Source organism: Chanodichthys erythropterus, chromosome 5 (genome assembly GCF_024489055.1).
Source record: "Chanodichthys erythropterus isolate Z2021 chromosome 5, ASM2448905v1, whole genome shotgun sequence".
NCBI lineage: Eukaryota > Metazoa > Chordata > Actinopteri > Cypriniformes > Xenocyprididae > Chanodichthys > Chanodichthys erythropterus.
In genome coordinates, this window is record NC_090225.1 from 14,675,417 (window position 1) to 14,702,459 (window position 27,043).

The window sequence follows — 27,043 nt, forward strand, 5'->3', positions numbered from 1 at the left end:
CAGAGGAGTTGCTCTCTGCATAATGTTTATCTTTTTCAGTTGAGGAAGCACACTTTTGTTTCATGGCACTGGGTAGATGTTGTAACGTCGGCTCTCCACACTTTGTGCGAAGCTTTGATCTAACAGCGCTGTGCTGATCAAATACAGTGAATGCAGCCGGGCTAATAATCTTTACTTAATTATTTATTTTTTTCTTTTGTAGTCTGAATGATTGATCAAACATGTCAAAATGTTAATTGCTGTAGAGGTGCTGCACTCAGCGGGGGTTTGGGAATCACTATGGAATAATCGGCTCCCTTTAAGCTAAAAGAAGGAGAGAAACTTTTTATAGAGATGGAAAACTCTTTTTCTGAGATTTCTCCATGCCTTTGCTCTGCTCTCTGGGTTTTTAATGTTTTATAATGCAGTACAGACCTACAGTAATATATAAGTTTTTAATTGTTAAAAGTATGCAAATTTCTACTCTGTACAGCATTTGTATAGTATTTGTCTTTATATATAGTAGACAGCCAGACCTTCATTTGAAAAATAAATAAATGAATGAGAAGAGGGCAACTAAGGAGACGCTAACTAGGAGCAGTTGCAAAAACTTTTCTAATTTTATTACTCATGCATCAATTCCCATGGCTGGAATAATTTAACAGCGCTCCCTCATTTCCATTTCATAATATTGTCACTATTTTATTCACAAACAAAAGAGAAGCAAACTAAAATTAAAGGATATTTCTTACAAATCAGTGCATGGGAACATTGTGATCTTTTTAAAAGAAACATAAATATAATCTTTTTATCTTCAAGATCCACCAATTACCCTGCACATAAAAACCTCAAATGAAGCAACTGAAGACAAGAAGACATCATCTTTAATAAAGCAAAATCAACACCAAATAGAGCTATTATGTTGGGGTTAATGCATTACAAGTAACGTGAGTTACGAAATCAGATTACGAAGTAATAACGAGTAAAGCATTACTTTTACATTCACAAAAAAATACTTTTTCAAATAAGTAACAAAAGTTAAGGAAACACGATGCATTAAGAGCCGAGGGGTGAAAACTTTTGAATTCAAATATCAAGGTAAATTGTACTTAATTTTTCTGCTGGGAAATATGCAAGTATCTTCTGTTTGTTCCGAAGGGCAGTACTAAATGAAAAACAATGATATTTAAACAAAATAAGAAAAATTGTGACATCTTCATCCTGTTCAAAAGTTTTCACACCACTTAATGCATCGTGTTTCCTTCTGGAGCATCAGTGAATGTTTGAACTTTTTTTAATAGTTGCGTTTGAGTCCCTCAATTGTCCTCAGTATGGAAACACAGATCTCAAATTCATTCAGTCACTGCTGGAAAGGGATCAAATATGCAAAAATGCTTGAAAACTGATGAATCTGCAGGAGCTGGAGGAATTTTTCTAAAGAACAGAGCTCAGTTTAACTGCTCAGGACAAACAAGAGACTCATGAACAACCATCACAAAACATAAAAACAGTCGTAGATCATCAGGTAACCACACACAGTATTGAGAATCAATGGTTCACATACTTATGAATGGGGTTATTTTAATAAATTCAGCTATTGTTTTGTCTTGTGAACTAAATGCAAACATCTTATATATATATATATATATATATATATATATGTATATATATATATATATATGTATAATATGTATTATTCTCACTTTATTAACCAGTGTCTTTGCTGCTGACATTTGATGACTATTTAAACACATTTGTGTTTATTTTTATTGCTGAACTAACAGTGTTGAACTTTCTTCTTTCACAGCTGAAAGGTTTGTTTGAGCTGCACCCTCTACTGTTTAGGTGTGTATTTCCTTCAGCCTGAGGCACTTTTGGGGGGAAATGGCCTTTATATTTGCCAATAACTTTTTTTTAAAGGTACCTAAGAATGCTTTTTCACAAGATGTAATATAAGTCTAAGGTGTCTCCTGAATGTGTCTGTGAAGTTTCAGCTCAAAATACCCCATAGATTTTTTTTAATTATTTTTTTTTAACTGCCTATTTTGGGGCATCATTAACTATACACGGATTTTGGCAGTGCGCCGCCCCTGTAAATCGTGTGCTCCCTGCCACACGAGCTCTCGACTATATTACATTGCAATTATTTTGAATTATGTTATTATTATGAAAGCATTAATGAATTATTATTAAAGTTTTTATTTTGATGTTTACGTTTGATTCTGTATGAGTTTGAGGTTATGCTCTGTGGCTAACGGCTAATGCTACACTGTTGGAGAGATTTATAAAGAATGAAGTTGTTTATGAATTATACAGACTGCACATGTATAAAAATGAAAATAGCGACGACTCTTGCCTCCGTGAATACAGTAAGAAACGATGGTAACTTTAAGCACATTTAACAGTACATTAGCAACATGCTAATGAAACATTTAGAAAGACAATTTACAAATATCACTAAAAATATCATGATATCATGGATCATGTCAGTTATTATTGCTCCATCTGCCATTTTTCGCTGTTGTTCTTGCTGGCTTACCTTGTCTGTGCACAGATCCACACGTTAATACTGCCTTTCCTTGTCTAATGCCTTGAATATGGGCTGGCATATGCAAATATTGGGGTCATACATATTAATGATCCCGACTGTTACGTAACAGTCGGTGTTATGTTGAGATCCGCGTGTTTTCCGGAAGTCTTTTAAACAAATGAGATTTATATAAGAAGGAGGAAGCAATGAGGTTTGAAACTCAATGTATGTCTTTTCCATGTACTGAACTCTTGTTATTCAACTATGCCAAGATAAATTCAATTTTTGATTCTAGGGCACCTTTAAAATTAAAAACAAACAAGCAAGCCCAGCCCAGGTGAGAAAAAGAAATGCAAAAAGAATTATAATGCATTACTTTCCATAAAATGTAACTAAGTACACAATTAGTTACTTTTTAACTGATTTAACTAATTGATGCAATATTGTAACACGTTACTTTTTTAAAAAAACTTTCCCCAACACTGGCTGTTATACATTTGTCTTGTATTTTTTATAATATATCTGATGTCTATGCACTCAGATGTGATTTGTGGATACATATAATGCTAACTAGATAACTCTTATCATTTTTTAATAATTGTGGGTTAAGCTTATAAGAAATCTTAATTCTTCATCTAGTCACTTACACTATACATGTTTCAACACTATATTATGTTTCTATTGTTTGTTCAATACAGATACTGTTGAAACAGTAGGGGACAATAAGTGTATACAGAGTAAATGGCTAAATGTTACTAACATGTATTTTCATTTTGTTTAACATCTATCAATAGTCATAGATAAGGTTTTTTTTTTTTTAAATCAATGAATCGAGGAGTATTTGTTATCTTTTTGATGTGAAAAAGAGCTCATAGCTATTGATGTAAAATAACTTGAAGGTTTATATAAAGGATAAATGAAATTAAACAGAACAAACTGATAGAAGCTAACCATTAAGAAAAACTGATGAACTAGCTCAAAGTCTCAAGAAATTATTAAAAATATGATTAAAACTAAAAACGTTAACATTTCAGCATCTCGGTAAACTCTTCTTTCGGATTCAACCCCCAGTGCAGGACTTCCTCTTTAATGGAGGCCCAAGCCATGCGTGGTGTGGTGAAGCCGGCGGCCCAATCCCCTGTGGAGGACAGAACAATGGCGCCTCCACATCCCTTCACTCTCTCACCCATGTACTGGAGTGAGGCGGTGGCAGCGGCTGTGGCTGATTTCCCTGCATTACACAAACACAACACTCAAATATGCGACAGTGTCAGCAAAGTTACCAGCACAAGTTTATCTACTGTAGTTAGCATTTTGCTGTATTTCCTCAGAAGAATTTTCTGTCAATGTTGTTGAGCAATGTGAAATGCATTATTAATATGCTAACACCTGCTACTATCATATACAAACTATTATTGTCCATCCTTGTAATGTTTGACTATATTCTCTGACACTTACAAACCCGATTCCAAAAAAGTTGGGACACTGTACAAATTGTGAATAAAAAAGGAATGCAATAATTTACAAATCTCATAAACTTATATTTTATTCACAATAGAATAGATAACATATCAAATGTTGAAAGTGAGACATTTTGAAATGTCATGCCAAATATTGGCTCATTTTGGATTTCATGAGAGCTACACATTCCAGAAATGTTGGGACAGGTAGCAATAAGAGGCCGGAAAAGTTAAATGTACATATAAGGAACAGCTGGAGGACCAATTTGCAACTTATTAGGTCAATTGGCAACATGATTGGGTATAAAAAGAGCCTCTCAGAGTGGCAGTGTCTCTCAGAAGTCAAGATGGGCAGAGGATCACCAATTTCCCCAATGCTGTGGCAAAAAATAGTGGAGCAATATCAGAAAGGAGTTTCTCAGAGAAAAATTGCAAAGAGTTTGAAGTTTTCATCATCTACAGTGCATAATATCATCCAAAGATTTAGAGACTCTGGAACAATCTCTGTGCGTAAGGGTCAAGGCCTGAAAACCATACTGGATGCCCCTGATCTTCGGGCCCTTAGACGTCACTGCATTACATACAGGAATGCTACTGTAATGGAAATCACAACATGGGCTCAGGAATACTTCCAGAAAACATTGTCAGTGAACACAATCCACCGTGCCATTCACCGTTGCCGGCTAAAACTCTATAGATCAAAAAAGAAGCCATATCTAAACATGATCATGAAGCGCAGGCGCTTTCTCTGGGCCAAGGCTCATTTAAAATGGACTCTGGCAAAGTGGAAAACTGTTCTGTGGTCAGACGAATCAAAATTTGAAGTTCTTTTTGCAAAACTGGGACGCCATGTCATCCGGACTAAAGAGGACAAGGACAACCCAAGTTGTTATCAGCGCTCAGTTCAGAATCCTGCATCTCTGATGGTATGGGGTTGCATGAGTGCGTGTGGCATAGGCAGCTTACACATCTGGAAAGGCACCATCAATGCTGAAAGGTATATCCAAGTTCTAGAACAACATATGCTCCCATCCAGACGTCGTCTCTTTCAGGGAAGACCTCGCATTTTCCAACATGACAATGCCAGACCACATACTGCATCAATTACAACATCATGGCTGCGTAGAAGAAGGATCCGGGTACTGAAATGGCCAGCCTGCAGTCCAGATCTTTCACCCATAGAAAACATTGGTGCATCATAAAGAGGAAGATGTGACAAAGAAGAACTAAGACAGTCGAGCAACTAGAAGCCTGTATTAGACAAGAATGGGACAACATTCCTATTCCTAAACTTGTCTCCTCAGTCCCCAGACATTTGCAGCCTGTTATAAAAAGAAGAGGGGAAGCCACACAGTGGTAAACATGGCCTTGTCCCAACTTTTTTGAGATGTGTTGATGCCATGAAATTTAAAATCAACTTATTTTTTTCTGTTTAAACATTTGATATGTCATCTATGTTGTATTCTGAATAAAATATTGAAATTTGAAAATTCCACATCATTGCATTCTGTTTTTATTCACACTTTGCACAGTGTCCCAACTTTTTTGGAATCGGGTTTGTATACTACCATTCCAAAGTCTGGCCTTAGTAAAGTATTTTGATAAGAAAAGAATCAATACTTTTATTCAGCAAGAACACATTAAATTGCTCAAAAAAGCAATTTAAAAAGTAAAGACTTTCACATTGTTACAAAAATATCTATTTCAAATAAATGCTGTTCTTTTGAACCTTCTATTCATCAAAGAATCCTAAAATAAAATATATCATGGTTTCCACAAAACACAATTATTGATTATAATAAGAGATGTTTTTGACCAAATCAGTATATTAGAATGATTTTTGAGTATTGGCTGCAGAAAATTCAGCTTTGCCAGCACAGGAATGAATTATATTTTCAAAAAAAAATATAAAAAAAATGTTTTAAATGGTAATAATATTTCACAATATTATTGTTTTTACTGTATTATTGATCAAATATAGCATTGGTGAGCAAAAGAGTCTTCTTTCAAAAACATAAACCCCCCAAACTTTTACATAGTGTACAACTTTTTTTATTGTGCTTGTATTTTCCTGATATTTTCCAGCACAACCTGAAAAATCTCTGTGCCGTACGATGAAACACTGCACCTACAGTGTATGTGTCCTTGGTGACCCTGTCCAGGTCACACAATGAACAATATTTGTTGCTCTCATGGTTTGCTCATTCCATCAGTCTTAGTGTTGTAACTATGTGGTAAAAAAAGTCTAACACAGAAAACATCAGTCTAGCAACAAGACAAATACTGCAACATTATTAACACATTATATAATTGTTACAAGCATCATTATTTGCATTGCACATTACTTTTTTCAATATGGACTAGAAATAACTGTATTTAGCAACAATGTAATGCCTATTTTTAGTTCTCTTTCATTCACTTCATTCCTTGTTCTTCAGTGCAGTGAATTCGTTTTCTTGCTTTAACTGGGACTCATGGGCTTCTAGCCACCTATCAAAGCTTTTATACTCACTATATTTATATGCCAGTATTACCAATATTCTAACTTGCATTGATCTAATAATTGAAAATATTATGAATATAAAAATGGTACATATAAAGAGCGGTTGCAGTATCATTACCGCATAACGCCAAAGCGAACAATAGCCTGCTGACCCCTTTACATTCTTTCCACTGACAAACACACACCTCATTATCATCTGCCTACTGTGGCAGCACCTCCGATCCTTCCTGTCTCGCTCACACACACACAGGCACACACACACCAATTAAAATGACTGGCAACAGCAGCATCCAATTTTTGTGCGGTTTGACATTCATTCTGCTTGGTTATACAAAATCTGATAATAATAGCAACATGTGGGTGAGGGTAAAGGAGCAGAGATGATCGAGACCTTGCAAGACAACACAATATGAACACAAATTGCATTACAGGAAAAAAAAGCAAACAAAGGGGATGACATAACAAATCGTTTATAAGAAAATATAAAAGTAAAGTAAAAAATATTGAAAATGAATACTTATTTAGGCATTGTTGTATAATGATCTTTTTATGCAATTTTATATAATAATAAGATATTGATTGACTTCTTTGGCATCTGACTGGATTGTATTGTATTTATTGCAAGTATTATAATTGACATCAGTGTGAAATTACACTCCACCTACTACACCTATTATAATTTTAATTGCTATAATTATTTTACTATTGTTATGCACAGCTTCTATGACCTCTGCCTTGATAAGGAATATTTATACTGTAAAAAAAGGCCCAATTAAAGTGTAAATAGTGAAGACAAAAAGTGAAGATTACAAATGCTGACATACTGTACTTGTAAAGAAACAGTGTCTAGTTACAAGACCTAAAATATACAGATTCCCTTATACTTTCATATAAATATTAACCTAAAATTGATACACTCCAAAAAATAAGCCTTTTTTAAGATTTACGAATTTCAGCTGTATAGTAAAATTCTATCAAATTGAATTGAATAATCCTTACATATATTCATATTATGAATTAAGAATTTTAAATAAGTAAAAAGCTTAATAAAACATTTTGTATAAATCCTAATAAAACAAGGGAATGCACCGTTTCAGTTTTCGTATTCATAAAAAACATGGAAATGTTTAAATTTATGATTATGAATCACATGAAACACAAACTAAATGTTTAATTCCCTTGTTCCGTTAAGATTTATACAAAAATGTTTTATTACACTAGTTTTTTTTTTTACTCATTTAAAATTCTTAATATGAATATGTAAGGACTATTCAATTCAATTTGATGGAATTTTACTATACAAATGAATAAATCTTAATTTTTTTGGAGTGTACAAAACAGACATGTTAGGACCCAAATTAATACAAAAATTATACACTACTGTTCAAAAGTTTAAAGGTCTTTAAGATTTGTTCATGTTTTTGAAAGAATTATCTTATGCACACCAAGGCTACCTTTATTTGATAAAAAATACAGTAAAACAGTAATATTATTACAATTTAATAACTGTTTTATTAATTACAATTAAATAACTGTTTTGTATTTTAGTATTTTTTTAATAGTGTAATTTATTCCAGTGATAGCAAATATACTTCATTTTCAGCAGATATTACTCCAGTTTTCAGTGTCACGTGATCCTTCAGAAATGATCCTAATACACTGATTTAGCTTCTTTTTTGTGTGCTAATTTCTTTTCAGGATTCTTTTTTTTTTAAATACAAGTTTTTAGTAACATTAGACATGTCCTTACTCTCACTTTTGATCATTGTAATTAATCTTTACAGAATAAAATTTGTAAATTTATTTATTTTTTTAAATCATACTGACCTTTAGGTTTCTGTAAGGTAGTGCATATTGAATTACCTCTTTTGCAAAATGGATTAGGCACAAAATTAATAAAGCAAATATGGACACTTTTGTACCCCTTAAAGGTAAACAAGTATGCATGCACACTCACACACTCATCAGGATTAGTGTAAAAGTCTCATACCTTGCTCCATATGAAAGAGGATTAATCTGGCTAAGGTGACTTTGAGAATAGACTCTCCATGACCAGTACAGGAGACCGCGCCACTTCTATTGTCTGCATATCCACCAGATCCTTATCGCACAGGAAAAGACAGCAGCACACAGAGAGTCGGACGTTAATGTGTGTTACCTCAGGAGAAAACACTGACAATTGAGTATTGATCAGAGCTGACACCTTCAAACCGAAATGGCTCATTCAATCGAGGCACTGCTTCAAAATTAGTGTTGGTGTGACACTGAGATTATCTCTGTCCTCTATCTCTGATCGGACTCACCTATAATAGGAGAATCTCCAACTCTTCCCACCATTTTGTTTCTGATTCCTCCAGTGGATGTTGCGCACGCCACATTACCGAAAGAGTCCAGAGCCACCGCTCCAACGGTATCATGGCCCCTATAATTATGAAAAAAAAAAAAATTCTATAACCTTGAATAATAAAGATTAGCTCTGAGATTTTTTTTCCTCAGATCTTCCATTTTATGGTCTCAGACATGGTATTTTCAAAAGGTGCTTTGAAGAGAGAGCATTATTATTCATCACACTCAGAGATGTGCCTCTAGCTTAGTTTCTCTTCATCAGACAGACTTTTGTCTCGTAATTCAAGTTAATAAGCTACATTCATAAGCCTCCCTCCCTTTTAAAATTAGTCTCTGTGCAATTACTATTGTTTCCTATGTGAACTTCAGTCCAAAAAAAATGCATGTTGTACTGTTCTGGTGATGTGAGAGATGTCTGTCTGAAAGGGAGTGTGCTAATGACAACCTCACACATGCTTTTATGAGTGCCAACACACCTGAAAATGACTCATCATCATCTGCCTGTCAACAAAGGAAGCGAGCAAGAATAAGTGCCCTCCGCCAGTCTGAATCAGAGCCGCTAGTCTAGCAAAGTACACTCAGAGAGATTGCTGGGAAAGTGTTATATCAGTTGTGATATTTCTGTAGACACATATGAGAAACTATGCATTCTTCTTCAAAATAGAAAACACAATTCTTGTGATGTGCACATCAGTCTTCCCTGCTAGTTCACTTGAAAGGAAATAGAATAGAGAGCAGAAAGTGGGATGAACAGAGACCCTTGTATTTCACAGGCTTCATATCCCATGAAACTCTGATTAAGGCAGTGCTGTGGAAAACAAGCGTGTGTTATGAATTTGAAGTCACATGGAGGACAATGCTTCAAGGTGAAATTAAAGAAAACAGCCTTTGAGTCGTTCTCCCCAGAAATGGAAGAGCAAACATGGTCTTCATGGAGAATATTTGTCTGAAGCAGCTGGCAAAGAATCACTTGTCAGGCTCCAGATTCGAGGCATCAATCATTTTTGGCAGGCGCTTGATTGCTCTTTTAAATCACCGGCGATGGCTGGATCTTGCTCATCAGTTCAGGTGAAAACGGTTTTTAAAGGCAGCTTGACGGTTGACTGTATTTCACACTTCAAAGTGATCACAAGAGTTTTGCAGTAAATCTTCACACATCCATAAACAGTCTAATGAAGTGTGCAAAATTTGGAACAGAAGTTGGTATGAGAAGAGTTCTCATTATGAAGAACAAGTGGCTGTCTTAACTTTTTGTTGCAAATGTATTTTCTATATACAGTACTAATTAGCGCTGGGTATTTCTCGATTTTAATCGATTCTCATTTTTACGAACCGATATCGATTCTTAAATCCCAAGAATCGATTAGTCTAGTCTGTTTTCAGTTGATGAATGATAGCGCTCCTCCCATCCAATAAAAAGCAATAAGCTTTGTGCTTTGTTACTTTTGATAGGAAACAAAGTCTCAGATTTTAATTTCTGTCAATTTTATTATGAAATTCAAAAAACAACTGTTTTGGTGCTGTTTAATGTGGCGTGACAGATCGCTGTAGCGCCTCAGTTCAAGAGAGGAGGCAACGCGAAGCGCGCGTGAACTGATCATCTCCTCCGCTAATACCAGTTACAGCGCAAAATAAACATGAATGAACACCCAAAGGTATGTTGAAAGATAAAGTAAAACTTACCGAAATCCGTATCCTGTCTCATGGAATAGCTCAATCCGTGTTTCAACCGCAAAAGACGTCAATAAAAACAGCTTGAAATCAATGTCACGTAACGTCACATTTACCTCAGAAAAACCATATTCAGTGACTATAACTTGTTTGTCAACTATAAAAATGAACTATAGAGAGGAGGATTTTGCTAAATATATGCACCATATAACACATTCATTATAATTTTTAATGTTCTTCAATATATAATGTATTCTTGAATAAAGTTTTTATAAAAGACACCATTTAAATAATGTGTTTCAAAAAAAGAATTGGAGTAGAAATATAATTACATAATTGTAAAGTTACTAATTTTACTTTATTATTATAAAAACTTCCTTAACTTCCTCTAATTTAAGTGTTTGTATACAAATCGTGTATACAAACGGGTTGCCAGGTTTTCACAACAAAAACCCGCCCAATTGCTACACAAAACTAGCCCAAAATTAGCTGGGGGGGTAGGGGGTCCCACTGTAGTAGGGGTAAAATCCACGTTTTTGGTGGGGTCCCCAGGTAAAAGTCGCATTTGAGGAGCTAAATATCATGTTTTTTGGGGTAGCTTCAACCTGCAGTAAAACCGTGGACTTGGCAACATTGTTTACAGCATTAGTTGAGAGATTTTTTTTTGAGAAAATTTGCCATGTACTGATCCTATTTCCAAAATAATCGATATTGAATTAAATCAAATTTAATCGAAATTTAATCGAATTGCAAGCTTGTGAATCGAAATCTAATCGAATTTTGAAATTTGTTTCAATACCCAGCCCTAGTACTAATCACTGAAACTAAATGACAGTATGTGTTTAAATGGATGTATGTTGAAGCTTGTTTCTAGGGTGTAAAAAATAAAGGTAATTGTGAGATGATGTTTAAAATAAGAAAGTCACACTGTGAGACATAAAAGTTAAACACTGTGGCACTATGATAACCTTTTTTTTTTTTTTTTTTTTTGGAATACCGACCACCCCAGCACAGCAACAATGGCTCAGACAATAGCGTGAGTTTAGGTGGGGCTATTCGTTTGTGTGACCAATAGAAGATGGAGATCATTTGAAAACAATCAATTCTTTTCATGCATAAAATCATTTAGATTTATCCAATGCTTTAATCTGATGTGATCCCCTATGGCGTGTGACATCTGTGTAAAAACAATGGTCAAACCAGCAGGGCAGAGGTATGCCATATAATCACCTAAATAAAGGTGGAGGGTAATTGAGTTCTAGGGCCTATGTGTTAAAAAGCCCAGTGATGGTGGTACAGGGTGAGAAGAGGGAGGCTATCAATAATGAAGCCACAGCGGGGCAGGATGAAAGGCAGTAGCTCAGCCAACTGTCACTTAGCACCTCCACTGCACTATTTTTACAGACTCCCTCAGGGGCTGAGGTTACACCCCGCCATGGCCCTGACTCCACTACTACTCAACACTCAGCCTGGGGAAGTGGAGGTGGCAGTTAAGGCTGCTTTGCTGGAGCCCACACAGCTCTATCTGCACTGCCTGAAGGCCTCAGGGAATGACCTGAGCTCTGTGCAGGCCAGCATGCGAATATGCTGCCATTCTCAGCTCATGGCCTCAATGCCAAGGAGAACCACTGTCCCTTTTAAAACTAAACGATTAAGAACTTTATATTAAGACATCATTAGAATCAGTATCATAAAATAAAGATAAAAGAATGAAGAGGGTAGATAATGATTTACCAAAGTATACATTCCACAGTATATATTAATGCAAAGATGGGCAGGTGATCTCATGAATCATCATTTAAAGTCACCATGAAATTACTTTTTTATGGAATATTGCAGGATTTATTATACATTATGTATGTATTACACATTAAGGGCGGGACAACCTGTCAGTCACGATAAACGATCCAATAAATTCCTGATGGACAAAATCAAGTCCTACCTTATACCCTACATTTTTTCTTATTTGAGAAGCAGTTTCACAATAGGGAAAAAAAAAAAATACTGTAACTTTCATTTCATGCCGACTTTGATGTTTTCATGAGAGGAATTATTGAAAAAAACTCTGCATTTTAAATTTGTTCTCTCTGAGCACACAAAACTCTTCTTTCCAAAGATGTAGACCATTTTGGTGTTTGCAAACAGCAAAACATGTTTTGTAGCCTACCTAGTGGCAGAAAATTCACCTGCAATTCTGACTTTTCTCAGAATTGAAAATGTTTTATAGGTTTAAAGGAACACTCCACTTTTTTTGAAAATAGGCTCATTTTCCAACTCCCCTAGAGTTAAACAGTTGAGTTTTACCGTTTTAGAATCCATTCAGCCGATCTCCGGTTCTGGCGGTACCACTTTTAGCATAGCTTAGCATAGTTCATTGAATCTGATTAGACCGTTAGCATCGCGCTTAAAAATGACCAAAGAGTTTTGATATTTTTCCTATTTAAAACTTGACTCTTCTGTAGTTACATCGTGTACTAAGACCGACGGAAAATGAAAAGTTGCGATTTTCTAGGCTGATATGGCTAGGAACTATACTCTTATTCAGGCGTAATAATCAAGGAACTTTGCTGCCGTTCCATGGCTGCAGCAGTGCAATGATATTACGCAACGCCTGTGAGCCCCTGCTTGCACAGTGAACGTGCCTTGCAACCATGGAGACGTTTGTGAGAGACGCTGCGTAATATCATTGCACTGCTGCAGCCATTGAACGGCAGCAAAGTTCCTTGATTATTACGCTGGAATGAGAGTATAGTTCCTAGCCATATCAGCCTAGAAAATCGCATTTTTAAGCATTTTTAAGCGCGATGCTAACGGTCTAATCAGATTCAATGAATTATGCTAAGCTATGCTAAAAGTGGTACCGCCAGAACCGGAGATCGGCTGAATGGATTCTAAAACGGTAAAACTCAACTGTTTAACTCTAGGGGAGTTGGAAAATGAGCCTATTTTCAAAAAAAGTGGAGTGTTCCTTTAAATGTTATTGGTTTAAATATTATTTCATGCTGTAACTGTAAGGGTAATTCATTATGACCCTATGAACTGCATATGTGAATATTATGTAGATCTATTGTTTACATCAAATGCTTTAAAATTAGACTAATCATCACAGGTTTTGTCAATTCAGTCTGTCCATTTAATGGATTGCAACCATAAAGGTTGTGTTTAACTTCAAAGGGTGTCTGTGACAAATGAAGACCTTTTTTTTTTTTGGATTCCAACTCTGACGTCCAAAGGCACAACAAGACATTTTTTCCCATATTTTGTGGATCTCGCTCATTTGCTACCACTGTTTTTCGAGCGGCTGCTCACTGCAGAGGCAATGGGTAGAGCTAGGGTCACTGTAATTTTGCTTAGTAAGACATCTTTTGTTATTCCTGGAACAACGGTCCTGCCCCAAAACATAGTCCTAACTCTATCCCTACCCCTAAATCTAACCCTGCCCATATCAGAAGGAAATGATAGATGAATAACACTGATGTAGAAGCACCTAACCCTGGTTGTCAGCCTAAACTTGATATTAACTGTAAACCTCTCCCTCAAATCTGACTGGTTGATTGAAATGTTGCTCCTGGATCAACAAGGATGATTCATCAGCTGGATGGGGAACCAACCCTTACTCTACCCATAACCCTATGGCTAAACATAACTCCATCCATTAAAGGTTAGGCGTGAATAGGTCAAGCTCCACCAATTATGTCAAGATAGGGGGAGTTAGATGTCATGTGTGTTTTTCTGCCACCACAATGCGTGCTCAACTGCAAGGTGTAACTGTGACGTCTGATCTCAAATGGTCTATTTACTCTGAAGATGCGGTCACACAAATTTGCCACGTTCACCAACAGAAAGCTGCTTTGGTAAATTTTTAGTCTTAAATATTGTTTTATATTGCATGATGTTCCTGTCTTAATTTTATTACTTTTGTTTGGTTTCTTTTGACATTTTATTATTAGTGTTTAAATTGTATTGTATGAGGATGTTTTGTTTGGTATATTGTGCAGCACTTTGGTCAGCATTTATGCGGTTTTAAAGGGCTACATAAATAAACTTGACCTTGGTTCTAAAATCCTTGGTTCATTCATCACTACATAACTGACAATGGACAATAGACCTTTTTTTGCCTGTGCAATCTCACTAAAACTTCACTAATGTGACCGCTCCGTAACAGTATGGTCATTAAAATCCATCTTTGAAATCAAGCATGTCAAGAAATCAGGAAATAAAAGACATCTTGAAGCATTTAGAGGAAACAAACTACAGTAATTTTGGCAACAAACATGAAATTACATACCATTGTGTGTTGTAGAGCTGTTTGACTCCGGCTCCAAAGCTATTGCTGTTTTCCCACTCTTTGCGTTCTGGCTCAGTCACCAAATCATGAGATACTGGAATACCAATGCGCTCTGCAAACATGCTTGCCCCTCTGTCTGTCAACATTACATGATCTGTCTGAGTAAAAAGCACAAAAAAGGGTTTAAAAAAGATGATTAATTCTCTAAATGTTTACTTTAAGTCAGTGTTTCCCAGCTTGATGAACAGTTCGGACAGTTCTCTCTTCTCATAGTGGATTAGACACGGCATGACATCAGAGCAAGGCGGTCCACACTCAAACACATTTCTAACCGGCATGCATCTCAGCTGCATTGATTGTAGCTGAAGAAGTGGATAAGATTGAAACTCCCATGTTTTGAATATCAGATGTTCAATATCAAGATTGGTTGAATACAGGAATTGGTTGAATACATTTCTAAGAAAAAACAAGCAACACAAGTTGTCCTTGTCATCACAGAATCCGATCGGTGAGAATAAAGTGTGTCCTCATCAAGGCTTTCGCAGCTGATTTTGAGCAACTGCAGCACCTGACCTAGGAAGACCTCATTTTGCTCTCACAATACTTTGATGGCACATGTGATCATAAGGCGGCTGCAGCGCCGATCAAAATTTTCTAACCAGAATGCATAGCTTTTGTCAAGCGGCAGCCGAACTTTGTGCATGAAGCCGAACAAGCCTAATATTTTCATGTGTAATTAACCGTAAGCACTTTATGTCTACTCACTGGGAATGAAATCATGCGAAACATGCCAAAATTCAGACCAACCTTTCTTACGATTGGCATTTTTATTATAAATTTGTGTGTGTTATTTGTTGTTATTGGAGATATAAGAGATTGATGGAGATATCAGAGATTGATGGTACATAATAAATTATTTTTATACATTTTCGCAATTTAAAAATGTTTGAAGGAAGTTTTACACGGCACCCCTGTTCTTGTCAGATGGGCACCTCAGTTGGGATTGGGAAACACTGCTTTAATCAATCCAGTTAAGTCTGACATCACATGTCACCGTTTCTGCGTCAGATCCCAATAGCAAACAACAAATAATGCTAATTTACACTCACTCACAGTGTGCTGTATTACTGAAGAATAATGATCCTAACCTTCATCTCCATACTGAAATCTCAGTTGGAAAGACAGTGATGAATTTTTTATGAATTGTTTAAACAGTGGTGTCGGGGAAGCCGTGAGTTTTTAAAACCTTGTGCTCAAACAGCTGCTGGGATATTCTCACTTGTTCTCAAGATCCACTTTCATGCAGAGTTCAGCTCCAACCTTGATCAAACTCATCTGCCTGTAGCTTTCTAGTAATCCTGAAGACCTTGATTAGCTCATTGTTCAGGTGAGTTTGATTAGGGTTAGAGGTAAACTCTGCAGGAAAGTGGTCCTTGAGGGCCAGAGCTGAGAATCCTTGGAGTAGAGGGTTGGACCTCGAAAGAGTAGGCTATTCGATAAGTCATGAATTAGAAAGCAGCTTACATAGGCTACTAGCCTTTTCCATTTATGGGTTCATGTATGTTTGAGATATGACTGTGTGTCATTCATGTTACAGAACAGGACTTCTTATCATATGAGAAATTACATTGTCATATAGGCTAATGTAACTTTCTTTTCAAAGTATTGTCATATAATGTAACCAAATACCTTATTTTCCTCATAAATCAAACATTTTGTGTTTAGAAGGCCTAATTGAGTCTAAAATCCAATCAGTATTCCAGAGGGAACCCAAGGCAGATTACTCTTAAGTTTGGCCTTAACTCTATAGCAAGTGTACAGCAGTCCCTTAATGCAGATGATACAATTTGTGTTTAGCCTTGTTTGACAGGTTTACAGCCTTACATTTTTAAATGTCTTGGTTAGTTCTTTGTGCTGACTAAATCAGTACAATTTTTCTTTTGCATTCTGCTTTCCTTGGGTGTTCTATGTGTTACTTAAAAATCTCCCACGTAAACACCACAACAAAAATGGCATAAAACAACTACACTAAACTATTGTACACTTTCACATTATTTCCATATTTGCTGTGCACATCTCCATGTGGAACTGCTATTATTTATTGAGACAATACTCTGCTGTCTCTAATAATACAATTTTATTTCTCTGTGTAACTTTCTGTATAACATCACAATGGACTAAACCATAACTCTGATTTAGAAAACTTTTAAATATTAACACAGTTATTAATGTCATTTTTCTTTGTCAAATACTGTGCATTTTAGATTGCAAAGCAAGAGCATGAGGTCAGTGAAGCTTGATCGCAGCATTGATCAAGACCTGATGAATTTTTAATACTGGCTATTAAGGAGATCTGCCAATCCACTGTAAGGCCAAGGTCTTTTGGGGCAGTCAAGACAGGTGCTGCAGCTAATCAATTATCATGTATTCTTTGGGTTTTGTTTCCTCCATGTCCAACGCCTTGTAAAGTGAACTCAGTGAAAGGGAAAATTTTAATCTCTTTGACATAATAATTATTTATTATAGCCTATCTCCTACCATATATCATTCTGGCAAACATTTTGTACGTTCACAGCCAGTTTTACTGTAAATTTGGCTATGATTTTTTGTTTGATTTTCTGTTGCACCACAATGCTTACTCATCTGCGCTGTTCCTTCCATTGATGTGTTTGACTTCCCATTTAAAGAGACCAGAAAGCTACAGGACAGGAGAGAAAATCAGTAAAGATTTCATTGCTAGAGGGATGTGAGAGCTTTGAATCACTTGAAAACAGACGGTGAACTTGATTACTTCGGCTTAAAAGGTAAAAATACAATGGTTACGCCAAAGCTGCATTGTTGTAGAAATAAGGGGGGTGTCTGAAAGCCTGTTAAAGTCACCATGAAATCAAAATGTAATTCTTATTTTTTATAGAATATTACAGCATTTACTATAAATGATTTATCCATGCACATTATTATTATTATTAATAATTCATGGGCCCTTGTAATCTTTAATCAAAATAAATTTCCCACTCTTCCAAAGTGTTCTCTGATGATGTGTTTATAGCCGCAAGGGTGGGACACCCTGTCACTCACATGAGATCACACAGCAATAGAAAACCACAACCATCCAATAAATCAAGCATTTCCCAATGGACAAAATTAAGTCTGCCCTACATTTTTTTTTTTCTCATTGGAAAAGCTGTTTAATTTGGATTTACGTTACAGTAGGTAATCACAACTTCTGTTTAATGCCTACTTTAACACCAAGAATGATAACTGTCTACATGCTGTCCTATAACAATAAAAGGCAAAAATGACAAAAAATAAACTTTTAAACGGATGCTGGTTAAGCTCCACACACAGAATAGCATCAGCATCTGTTAAACCACTACTATATAAACATCTCTCAATATGGTGGTGGGGGAACAGATTCTGACAGCTGTATTTTTGCTATTGGATTTTGTTCCCCCCATGGATCGTACACAAAGAGGTTCTAATATTTATCAAACTGATATTGGCTAGCTCATTCCAATAGCCACACATAGAAATGTATGGCCCTGGTGCTTTAAGAGCAACATGTTGGCTGTCATGTCAAGTACATACTGTCCTATCACAATAAAAGGCAAAAAACAAATTTTGAAACTTGCTGGTTAAGCTCCATCCACACACAGAATAGAATCAGCATCTTTTAATCCACTACATCCAAAATCTCTCATCATGGGGATGGGGGAATGGATTCTGACAACTGGATTTTGCTGTCAGATTCTGTTCCCCCCATTGTACAAAATAAGGTTCTAATATTTATCAAACTGAGGCTGGCTACTTCATGCCAACAGCCTATTGGGCAGCACACTGGCATTTAGTGCCCTAGTGCTTTGAGAGACCTGAGTTCAAGTCCCAACTCATGTAACTTTCCTGATCCCATCCCCCTCTGTCTCTTCCACTTTGCTTCCTGTCTTTGCTTCCTTACATACTGTAGAATAAAAGGCAAAAACAGCACAAAAAAAAAAAAAAAAGTAAACTGATGCTGGTTAAGCTCCATCCACACACAGAATAGAATCAGCATCTTTTAAGCCACTATATAAACATCTCTCAACATGGCAGTGGGGGAACAGATTCTGACAGTTGGATTTTTGCCAAATCTGTTCCCCCATGTTTCTTACACAATCAGGTTCTAATATTGATCAAACTTATGCTGCTTAAGCTCCATCCACACACAGAATAGAATCAGCATCTTTTAATCCAGTACATCTTTCATCATGGGGATGGGAGAACAGATTCTGACAGCTGAATTTTTCAGTCATTTTCTGTTCCCCCCACCTATTGTATACAATGAGGTTCTAATATTTATCAAACTGAGGCTGGTTAGTTCATGCCAATAGCCTAGTGGGTGGCACACTGACATATAGTACTCTAGTACTTTGAGACACCCGAGTTCTAGTCCTGAATTGTGTTCTTTTCCTGATCCCATCCCCTCTCTCTCTTCCACTTTGCTTCCTATAACAATAATTTTTCAGTATAAAGTTTTAATAATCATTCTAATGGTATTCGAATAGGGAAGTCTACACCACAGTTATAAAGATAACAATGCAGAGGAACGATATAATTGGAATTACTTTCAGAATCATTTTTTTTCTCTAGCTGATGAAGGATAAAAATATTGGCAGACAATCAGAATCTGTCCTACTTTAAAGAGCTGACAGCAGACAACATAACTGCAGTATGCACTTATAATAAATGGCACATCATTACCTGCTGGTGTGGATGCTAATCATTATAGACCATTATCTTTATAGTTATCAATGTAAACAGTCCTTAATTCGGCTAAATAAGGTGGATGTCTATAATGGCTAACATCACTAATCGCTATTTATGTTTTACAGTATTTCTGTCATGACAACTCTCGGAGTGTTTGCATGGTAATGGATATGACAATGTAGATATATTTGGTCTTGGCGGAATAGATCTGCTACGCTGCTGCTGTTGATTATTGTTGCTGCTGCTGCAGAGCAAGTACGGGACTTGCTACTGCCAAAACATACACGACACGCATCTCTGAGCAAGTAAGACATGCTGCTGCATTACAATATAGCGTACATGAATAACCGTAGCAGATCTATACAGGTGGAGCTTGGGAAGGTGGAGGGTTTCTGAAGCATGCTGCACTGCTAAGCAATGCCAACTCATGCATTTAAAGATTAAGCACGCAAGCTCATTGGATACTAATACAGCAGGAACCAATCATCTGTGACCTATAGATAATGATGTGATGATTTTCAGGTTGTGTTAAAGGACCTATTAGCCTGCCCATTAGAGTTTAATGCCAGAACTTTGTATTTTGCTTTCTTTCTTAAGCTGACATTAAAATAGAGTGAATAAAGTAAACAGCTTCTCAAACAAGAAAAAAATGAAGGCGGGACTTGATTTTGTTCATTAGATATTGATTGGATTGTGGGATCATTGAAATTAAAATTGAATCATTGTCGTTTGCTAGTGTTGTGATCTTATGTGAGCAGCTTTGATTTGTTTCCCCTCAGTTTCCACCCCAATGTGCCAGTAAACATATCAGAGAAGATAAGAGATGTCATTGCAAGTGGGAGGGAAAGTTATTTGTATCAAAGATTATGAAGGCTCATGAATTAAAAAAAAAAAAAAAAAAAGATGTGTATGGATAAATCACACTGCAATATTCCATAAACAAATAAGACTTGTCAAATTCACTGAGATAACTTACGATGCTATTTTAGGTTAACATGTTCAATAACCTACAGTATACCTTGTTTGGGCAATAACAGTTGAATAATTAATATATATATATATATTTAGCTAAGATTTTAAGGTTTGTGTCAATACAGAAATTAACTTTTTTTTCTTTTTTTGTTAAATAAACCTACCCTGAGAAATAATAAGCATAAAAGGCTGGCTAGGCTTTTGTCTTTTAGACATGTGGAGATAAATCATTGTATAAGACCGCTATCTATGTCAATACAAAGAGCACTGATTGAAATCAATCTGAAAATCAGCTAGCATTTATTTCCATTTGAGCCTGTCATTACAAAGCTGCTGATGAAATGACAAGTTAAAGCTTTGCAGGGAATGGAAAATCCTGAATCTACGGTGTCATATAATTTCACCTTTGAAGTTAACATCATGGCTTCCTTTTTTTAATCTGTTACAAGAATATAAAAATGTGGGTATATCACCCAATTCTAGGTTTTATAATCTTCGAAGTGATCCACATATAGACCTCCTTGATAAGAGCAGGCATTAAGAACTAGCTCTCAGATAATTTCCTTATCAAGTGTGAATGCTAATTTTAGAGGTATACCAGACATATTTTATAGCAACCATGTGATATTCTCTTATGGACAATTAATGAGTTAGATAAGTCTTTTTGATGGAAAAATTAAATGAAATAAGCCTTTATGATTGAGAAATGATTGTTGAATTTTAATTTTTGTAGCATATTGCAGTGTAGTATATAGAAATGTATGGAATGTATGTAAATTGTATGTCAGAAATTCAGTTTCCGTATCACATCCCCTACTTTTCAGTGCACTTTTTTGTATAGTGAGAAATGGCTTGAATTAAATGAGTTGGAGGTTCACCAGAGAGAACTCTAAACCCAAATTAAAGTCATCCAAAAAACTAATTTATTTGAATTTGAGATCTGCTGCAATAGATGATGACAAATCGAGAAGCAATTTGTGAAGAAAACATACCTTTTCCATCACAGCACGAGCAAGACTAACAGGGTTAGCAATGTTTCTAACAGAGGCCACAGCTCCAGCGGCAAGTGTTTCCCCATTCATGATGACACTGTCCAGCTCCACCTCTCCATCAATATTGAGCACTGCACCATGACCTGCACATGAAAGATTTTACACTCCAATTCTGAAGTCCGCATGTCTGAAAAGATTTACGTTTCCCATGAACACTGATAGATAGACAGATAGATTTGCAGAACACATACTGGCTAGCTTTACTGACTGCAGAAATTATTGTGGGGTTTATTAATTTTTAAATATGTTTTTTTTTTTTTACACAACAGAAAATATGATGCATATTTTAAAAAGACATCACAATAAACATTAAGGTGCTTTATGTGTGTGTGTGTGTGTGTGTGTGTTTATATACAGACAGTCAGAAAGATAGATAGGTAGGTAGAGCAGAGGGCCACTGTCCTGTAGAGTTTACCTTCAACTTGCCTCAACACACCTGCCTGGAATGTTCTAGTATGCCTACTTAAGACCTTGATTAACTGGTTCAGGTGTGTTTAGTTTGGTTGGAGCTGAACTCTGCAGAACTGTGGCCCTCAGGAGCAAGATTGGATACCCCTGCTCTAGAGTACTACAACATGATCTCATTCTCACACATATATCTCATTCTTATCTCTGTCAGGGCACCCTGACATACTCCAGACTCCAGTTATCCACTCTGATGTCTACCTTTCAGTACTCTACAGGATTGCATTAGTCATCTATTGATCAGTCTGTGCTTCTGGCTACCCCAGTGTATAAAACGATCCTGATGAGCTGCTGAATGTGCAGCTCTGATATGAGGAGGATTAGCCATTTCACTTATGGTGGCAGTTAGCCATCACAAACGAGATTGGCACCGACAGGCTGGGTGTGTTAATGAAGTGTCTTGTTTTACCCCGCTTTCCTTCTTGTAATCTGATAATTATTGGAGAACCTCTCACCTTACTCTCAAGATGATCATTAACAAAGTGTCAAGGGTATGTGCTGAAATACTGTCCTAGTCAGAGCCTAGTCACAAACTACTGAATCTGTGCATCCTCTGCTTGAAGTCTTGAATAGAGTCAGAGAGTCAATAGAGAGTCAAAGAGAAAATAAATAATAATAATAATAATAAAACTACCAGCCAAATTTTGAAATGATGAAGATTTGTTTGTGAAAGAAGTCTTTTATATTCACCAAGGCTGCATTTATTTGATTACAAATACAGTAAAACTGTAATATTGTAAGATATTTTTACAATTAAAAATAAGTGTTTTCTATTTGAATATATTTTAAAATGTAATTTAGTCCTGTGATGGCAAAGCTAAATTTTCAGCAGCCATTACTCCAGTCTTAGTGTCACATGATCATTCATAAATCATTCTAATATGCTGATTTGATGCTCAAGAAACATTTTGTATTATTAGTGTTTAAAATAGTTGTGCTGCTTAATATTTTTGTGGATATCAAGATACCTTTTTCTGGATTCTTTAGTGAACTGAAAATTAAAAAGAACAGCTTTTATATAAAATAGAAAACATTATAAATGTCTTTACTATCATTTTTGATCAATTTAATACATCCTTGCTGAATAAAAGTATTAATTTCTTATTTATTTATTTTAAATCTCTTTTTAAAATCTCACCCCACATTTTGAATGGCAGTATATCACAAAATCTGCATATTAGAATGATTTGAGGATCATGTGACACTAAGACTGGAGTAACGGCTGATGAAAATTCAGCTTTGCCATCATAGGAGTAAATTACATTTTAATAGAAAATACATATTTTAAATTGTAACAATATTTCCCAATATTACTGTTTTACAGATTTTTAATCAAATAAATGCAGCCTTGGTGAGCAGAAGAGACTTCTTTCAGCAACATTAAAAAAATCGTACAATCTACATATATATATGTAGGCTATGTATGTATGTATTATACCTGCATCAAACGTTGGGTCATCCTCCAAAGACCTCACAGCTTTTTCTACAGCATCAATTGCACTCCCCCCATTCTTCAGAACAGTATCCCCTGCCCGCGCAGCATTCTTGACTCCAGCCACGGACGCTTCGGCTAACAGGTCCGGGATGGCCCACGCGCCACCATGCACTACAATCACAGTCTTCATCTTCGGCCTTCCTCTAGCCCTGAGGAAACAAACATGTGTGTGCTGTCAGGAGAGAGGATATTGAGAGCTAGCAGATTTTAATATATTGCCCTTGGACTTTACTGAGCTGTGTAATTTATTCAGATGAACACTGACAGAGTGGGTAAAAGCAACTTTCACAGCTCATCTCCATGAGAAGGGTGTCTGGGGTTGTTTACAGGAAGCAGGTTCTCAGGCTCCTGTCATGTTTACTCAAGCTCTATTAAAGTGAGGGTTCTGAGAGATGAAAGGAGCAATTCCATTTGGTTTACCTGAAACAACTTTCATATGTTTTACTTACCAAAACCACACCATGACTAAATCAAAACCACTACAAAAATGCACCATGTATCCAGGGTCTTTGCCAAAATGCCACTGCTTTTATACAATAAAGCTGTGGCAAAAATCACGGTCATCAAAAAAGAATGAGAAAGGGGGAAAAAAGATTCTAAATGCTTATTATACTTTTTGTAGAAAATTCCATTTTTATAGTAAAATAGTAGATAGTGTAAAAAGTAGTATAGAAACTAGTATAGAATGGTAGAAACAATAATTGTTCGCCATTTTGTCGGTAAATACTAGTACAATAACGAAAATGAAATATTGGTGCGTTCAAGTCCTCCTGGGAAGCTCGTATGTACGAGGTGGGAAGTCGTGTGTACGACAAGATAAAATATTCATAAGTGTGTTTTTTGTTGTTATGGAAACGACGCTGTCTTTATATATGCCGAGGAGAGCAACCGACCAATGAGTTTTACTTTCTGGACTTAAAGAGGTAGTTCACCAGTGGCAAAATAGGCTTTCAAAAAAAAAATTGCTGCCTATACAGAAGAAAGGTGAAATAAATTATATGGCTGTTTTCTTTCCTTTTGCCAAATAGGAAAACTTCAACACCCATAATGCACTGGTCATGTTGCCGTCCAAGGCCACTAGCTCCCACAAGTCTGCTATGGATCCCCTTAACAGTGTCAAATAGTAGGAACTATACTTCTTAGCAAACTTTTAGTTATAATGGTATCAACTTGTATTGTTCCCAGGAGCAAGAAATTCAAAAAGTAAACGTTTAGTATTTGTTTCCAGTGATCCAGCATGTTGAAGGCAATGTGTGAAGGACGCAGAGACAAAAAAAGATCTGAAAAACCTCCATGTTTGTAGTCAACATTTCAAACTATGACCACGAACAGTGTTTTAGGCCAAACGGAGGGGAAAACTGTCGTTCGGTCAATTCCTCCAGAAGCGACGTCTCGTGCAGGTAAGAAAGCTATTGCTAGTGTTAATTTTTTTCTTTTTCACCATAACGATGTTTAAAGAGTAGACAAAGTACGATACAATTTTCAGTGACAATAACTGTTCTTTTAATATAACCATATCTGTCGATCTGACTGTCCGTTGGCTGGGATACAAAAATAGACATCACAATTAACGTAAAAACATAAAAATAAATGTGAATTTCTCGTCCAGGAGAACGACTAAACACTGTTCATTTACTACCGACATTGTAACGATACAAAGCGGGTTGAAAATCGGCGAAGTTGCACTTTAAACATTTAAACCTATATACATTTTTCATTACCTGATATAATGCTGCCTTCACATGCTCTCGGAATGATCCATGCGAGATTCCTAGGTTAAAAAAAAATGCACATGAACGCCCTCTCTTGATTAAACTTGAATGCGATCAGCTCGTAATCGCCATAGACATTATAATAAACATTTATTATATGTCTATGGTAATCACGACTTCAGAAGTGGAAAATAGACTATCAAATTGTGAAGGCAGCATAATACACCATGAAATGTGCCAGATTAAATATTTTCGTTTTTTTTTCTACCTGTAAATCTAAACTGAAAGCGAGAGTGGCGCTGCAGCTGATTAGCTCTGTCTCCAGATTATTAGAAAAAGTATATGACACTAAAATACGGGTGGACTCTGGTACATAAGGACGTTTTTAAGTGTGCTCCAGTCATGTAGAAACTAGACAGCTTGTCAACAGTGCACCTGCTACTGTACACTGTCGAGCAAGGCAAAGCGCGAAAATGAGTTATGACCAAAATTGGGTTTCTCACATTATATGTTCTGTGACACGCTGGGTTTTTCTCAGCTAGGCCTATGTGAAAACTGATATCAAAATAATTAAAATGTTCACTTTTTTGCTCATTTTTTTCTCCACTTGTTCATTTTAACCGGCACTGTTTTGTCATTGTAGGCAGTATGAATGTATTTGTAGCTTACTAGCCTACTGTATTTTAACATCTGCTTTTAAAGAAAGGATAAATTCAGTTAATTTAATGCGACTGTAAATCAGTAGTAGCTACTTTGAACTAGACCAAACAAACTAGAAGTGAACTTACACTCGTTTATTATTGCCATTACTTTAAAGTTCAACAATCATTGTCTGTTAAACCTTTGTAGACTAGCCTTCTGCTAAATCGCTACATAACAACAAGGTGCGGTGCTGTGCCGAATTCCGACCCCCTGCCAGATTACTACCCCCGTTGTTGAAGTCGCTACCTGATCCTAACCCCTCTCCCAAAACTGCTCCTAAATCTACCAATCTGGGTATTTTCAATTCAGGCTACATGGCTAATCTGAAATAATTCTGCTTCCCTGTCAGATACCTTTTTACTTGATACGAACACTTAAACATCAAATTAAATGTAGGCTAGCTACTCACTGTTTGGGTCTTCGTTGGCTGCAAATCCTTTGTATTATCTGTTCTTAGGATGACCAAGCAGATTTTTAAAGTTATCTGCGTGTCTTTTATTGTGCTGTTGTGTTATATAATGTTATGGACAAAGGCCAAGTCTGGTCTGAGACATTCATTAAAGGGCTGATGTAAATTATTTATTTACTTAATACTGCTAATTCATGAGTTTCAATTTCACACACTTGTTGTAGACAAGTGCATAAGTTTTAACATTGTGCAAGGAGGCAGGAAACAACCCAGAGATCAGACATTTTAAAAATAACCAGTGATTAAATCAGTGATAATTGTTAGTGCTAAGAACAGTGAAAAAGTCTGTTATTAGGGAAAATAACATTATTCCCTCATAACAAGTCTTTTTTGTTAGGTCTAGTCCATCACGAAATATTACATTTTTGTCAGATTTTCAGACAGGTACAGTAATGTCAGAGGTGTAAAGTATTTGAGTAAATGTAATTAGTTATCTTTTTGGCTACTTTGTAGTTGTATCAAAGATATACTTTTACTCTCTACTTGACCACATTTTTGAACAAGTAAATGTACTTTTTACTCCAATACATTTGTGATGAGTAATGCAATTGCATATTACATTTTACATGGCACCTTACTTTTTCTGCAGCAGTTTGTTTCTGCTATAAAGAAGCAATATCACCATGTAAAGGCATTGAAGGTACTATATCTTGTGC

At 36.1% G+C, this 27,043-nt stretch overlaps 1 protein-coding gene across 2 annotated transcripts; it reads right to left on the reverse strand.

Moving 5' to 3' along the window:
• Positions 1–425: 425 nt before the first annotated feature.
• Positions 426–26,435, reverse strand: si:dkey-103j14.5 (isoaspartyl peptidase/L-asparaginase). Of its 2 annotated transcripts, XM_067385242.1 has the most exons (8): positions 26,328–26,433; positions 25,226–25,275; positions 23,448–23,653; positions 21,485–21,627; positions 14,778–14,935; positions 8,776–8,894; positions 8,463–8,573; positions 426–3,740 (listed from the first exon to the last, which is right to left on the reverse strand). In XM_067385242.1, exons 3-8 carry the CDS (start codon positions 23,632–23,634, stop codon positions 3,532–3,534), a joined length of 927 nt encoding a protein of 308 aa, XP_067241343.1. In that variant the 5' UTR covers positions 23,635–23,653; positions 25,226–25,275; positions 26,328–26,433; the 3' UTR covers positions 426–3,531. The 2 variants fall into 2 exon arrangements, with proteins under 2 accessions (XP_067241343.1, XP_067241342.1); XM_067385241.1 differs by lacking the exon at positions 25,226–25,275 and having other exon boundaries at positions 26,328–26,435.
• Positions 26,436–27,043: the final 608 nt, after the last annotated feature.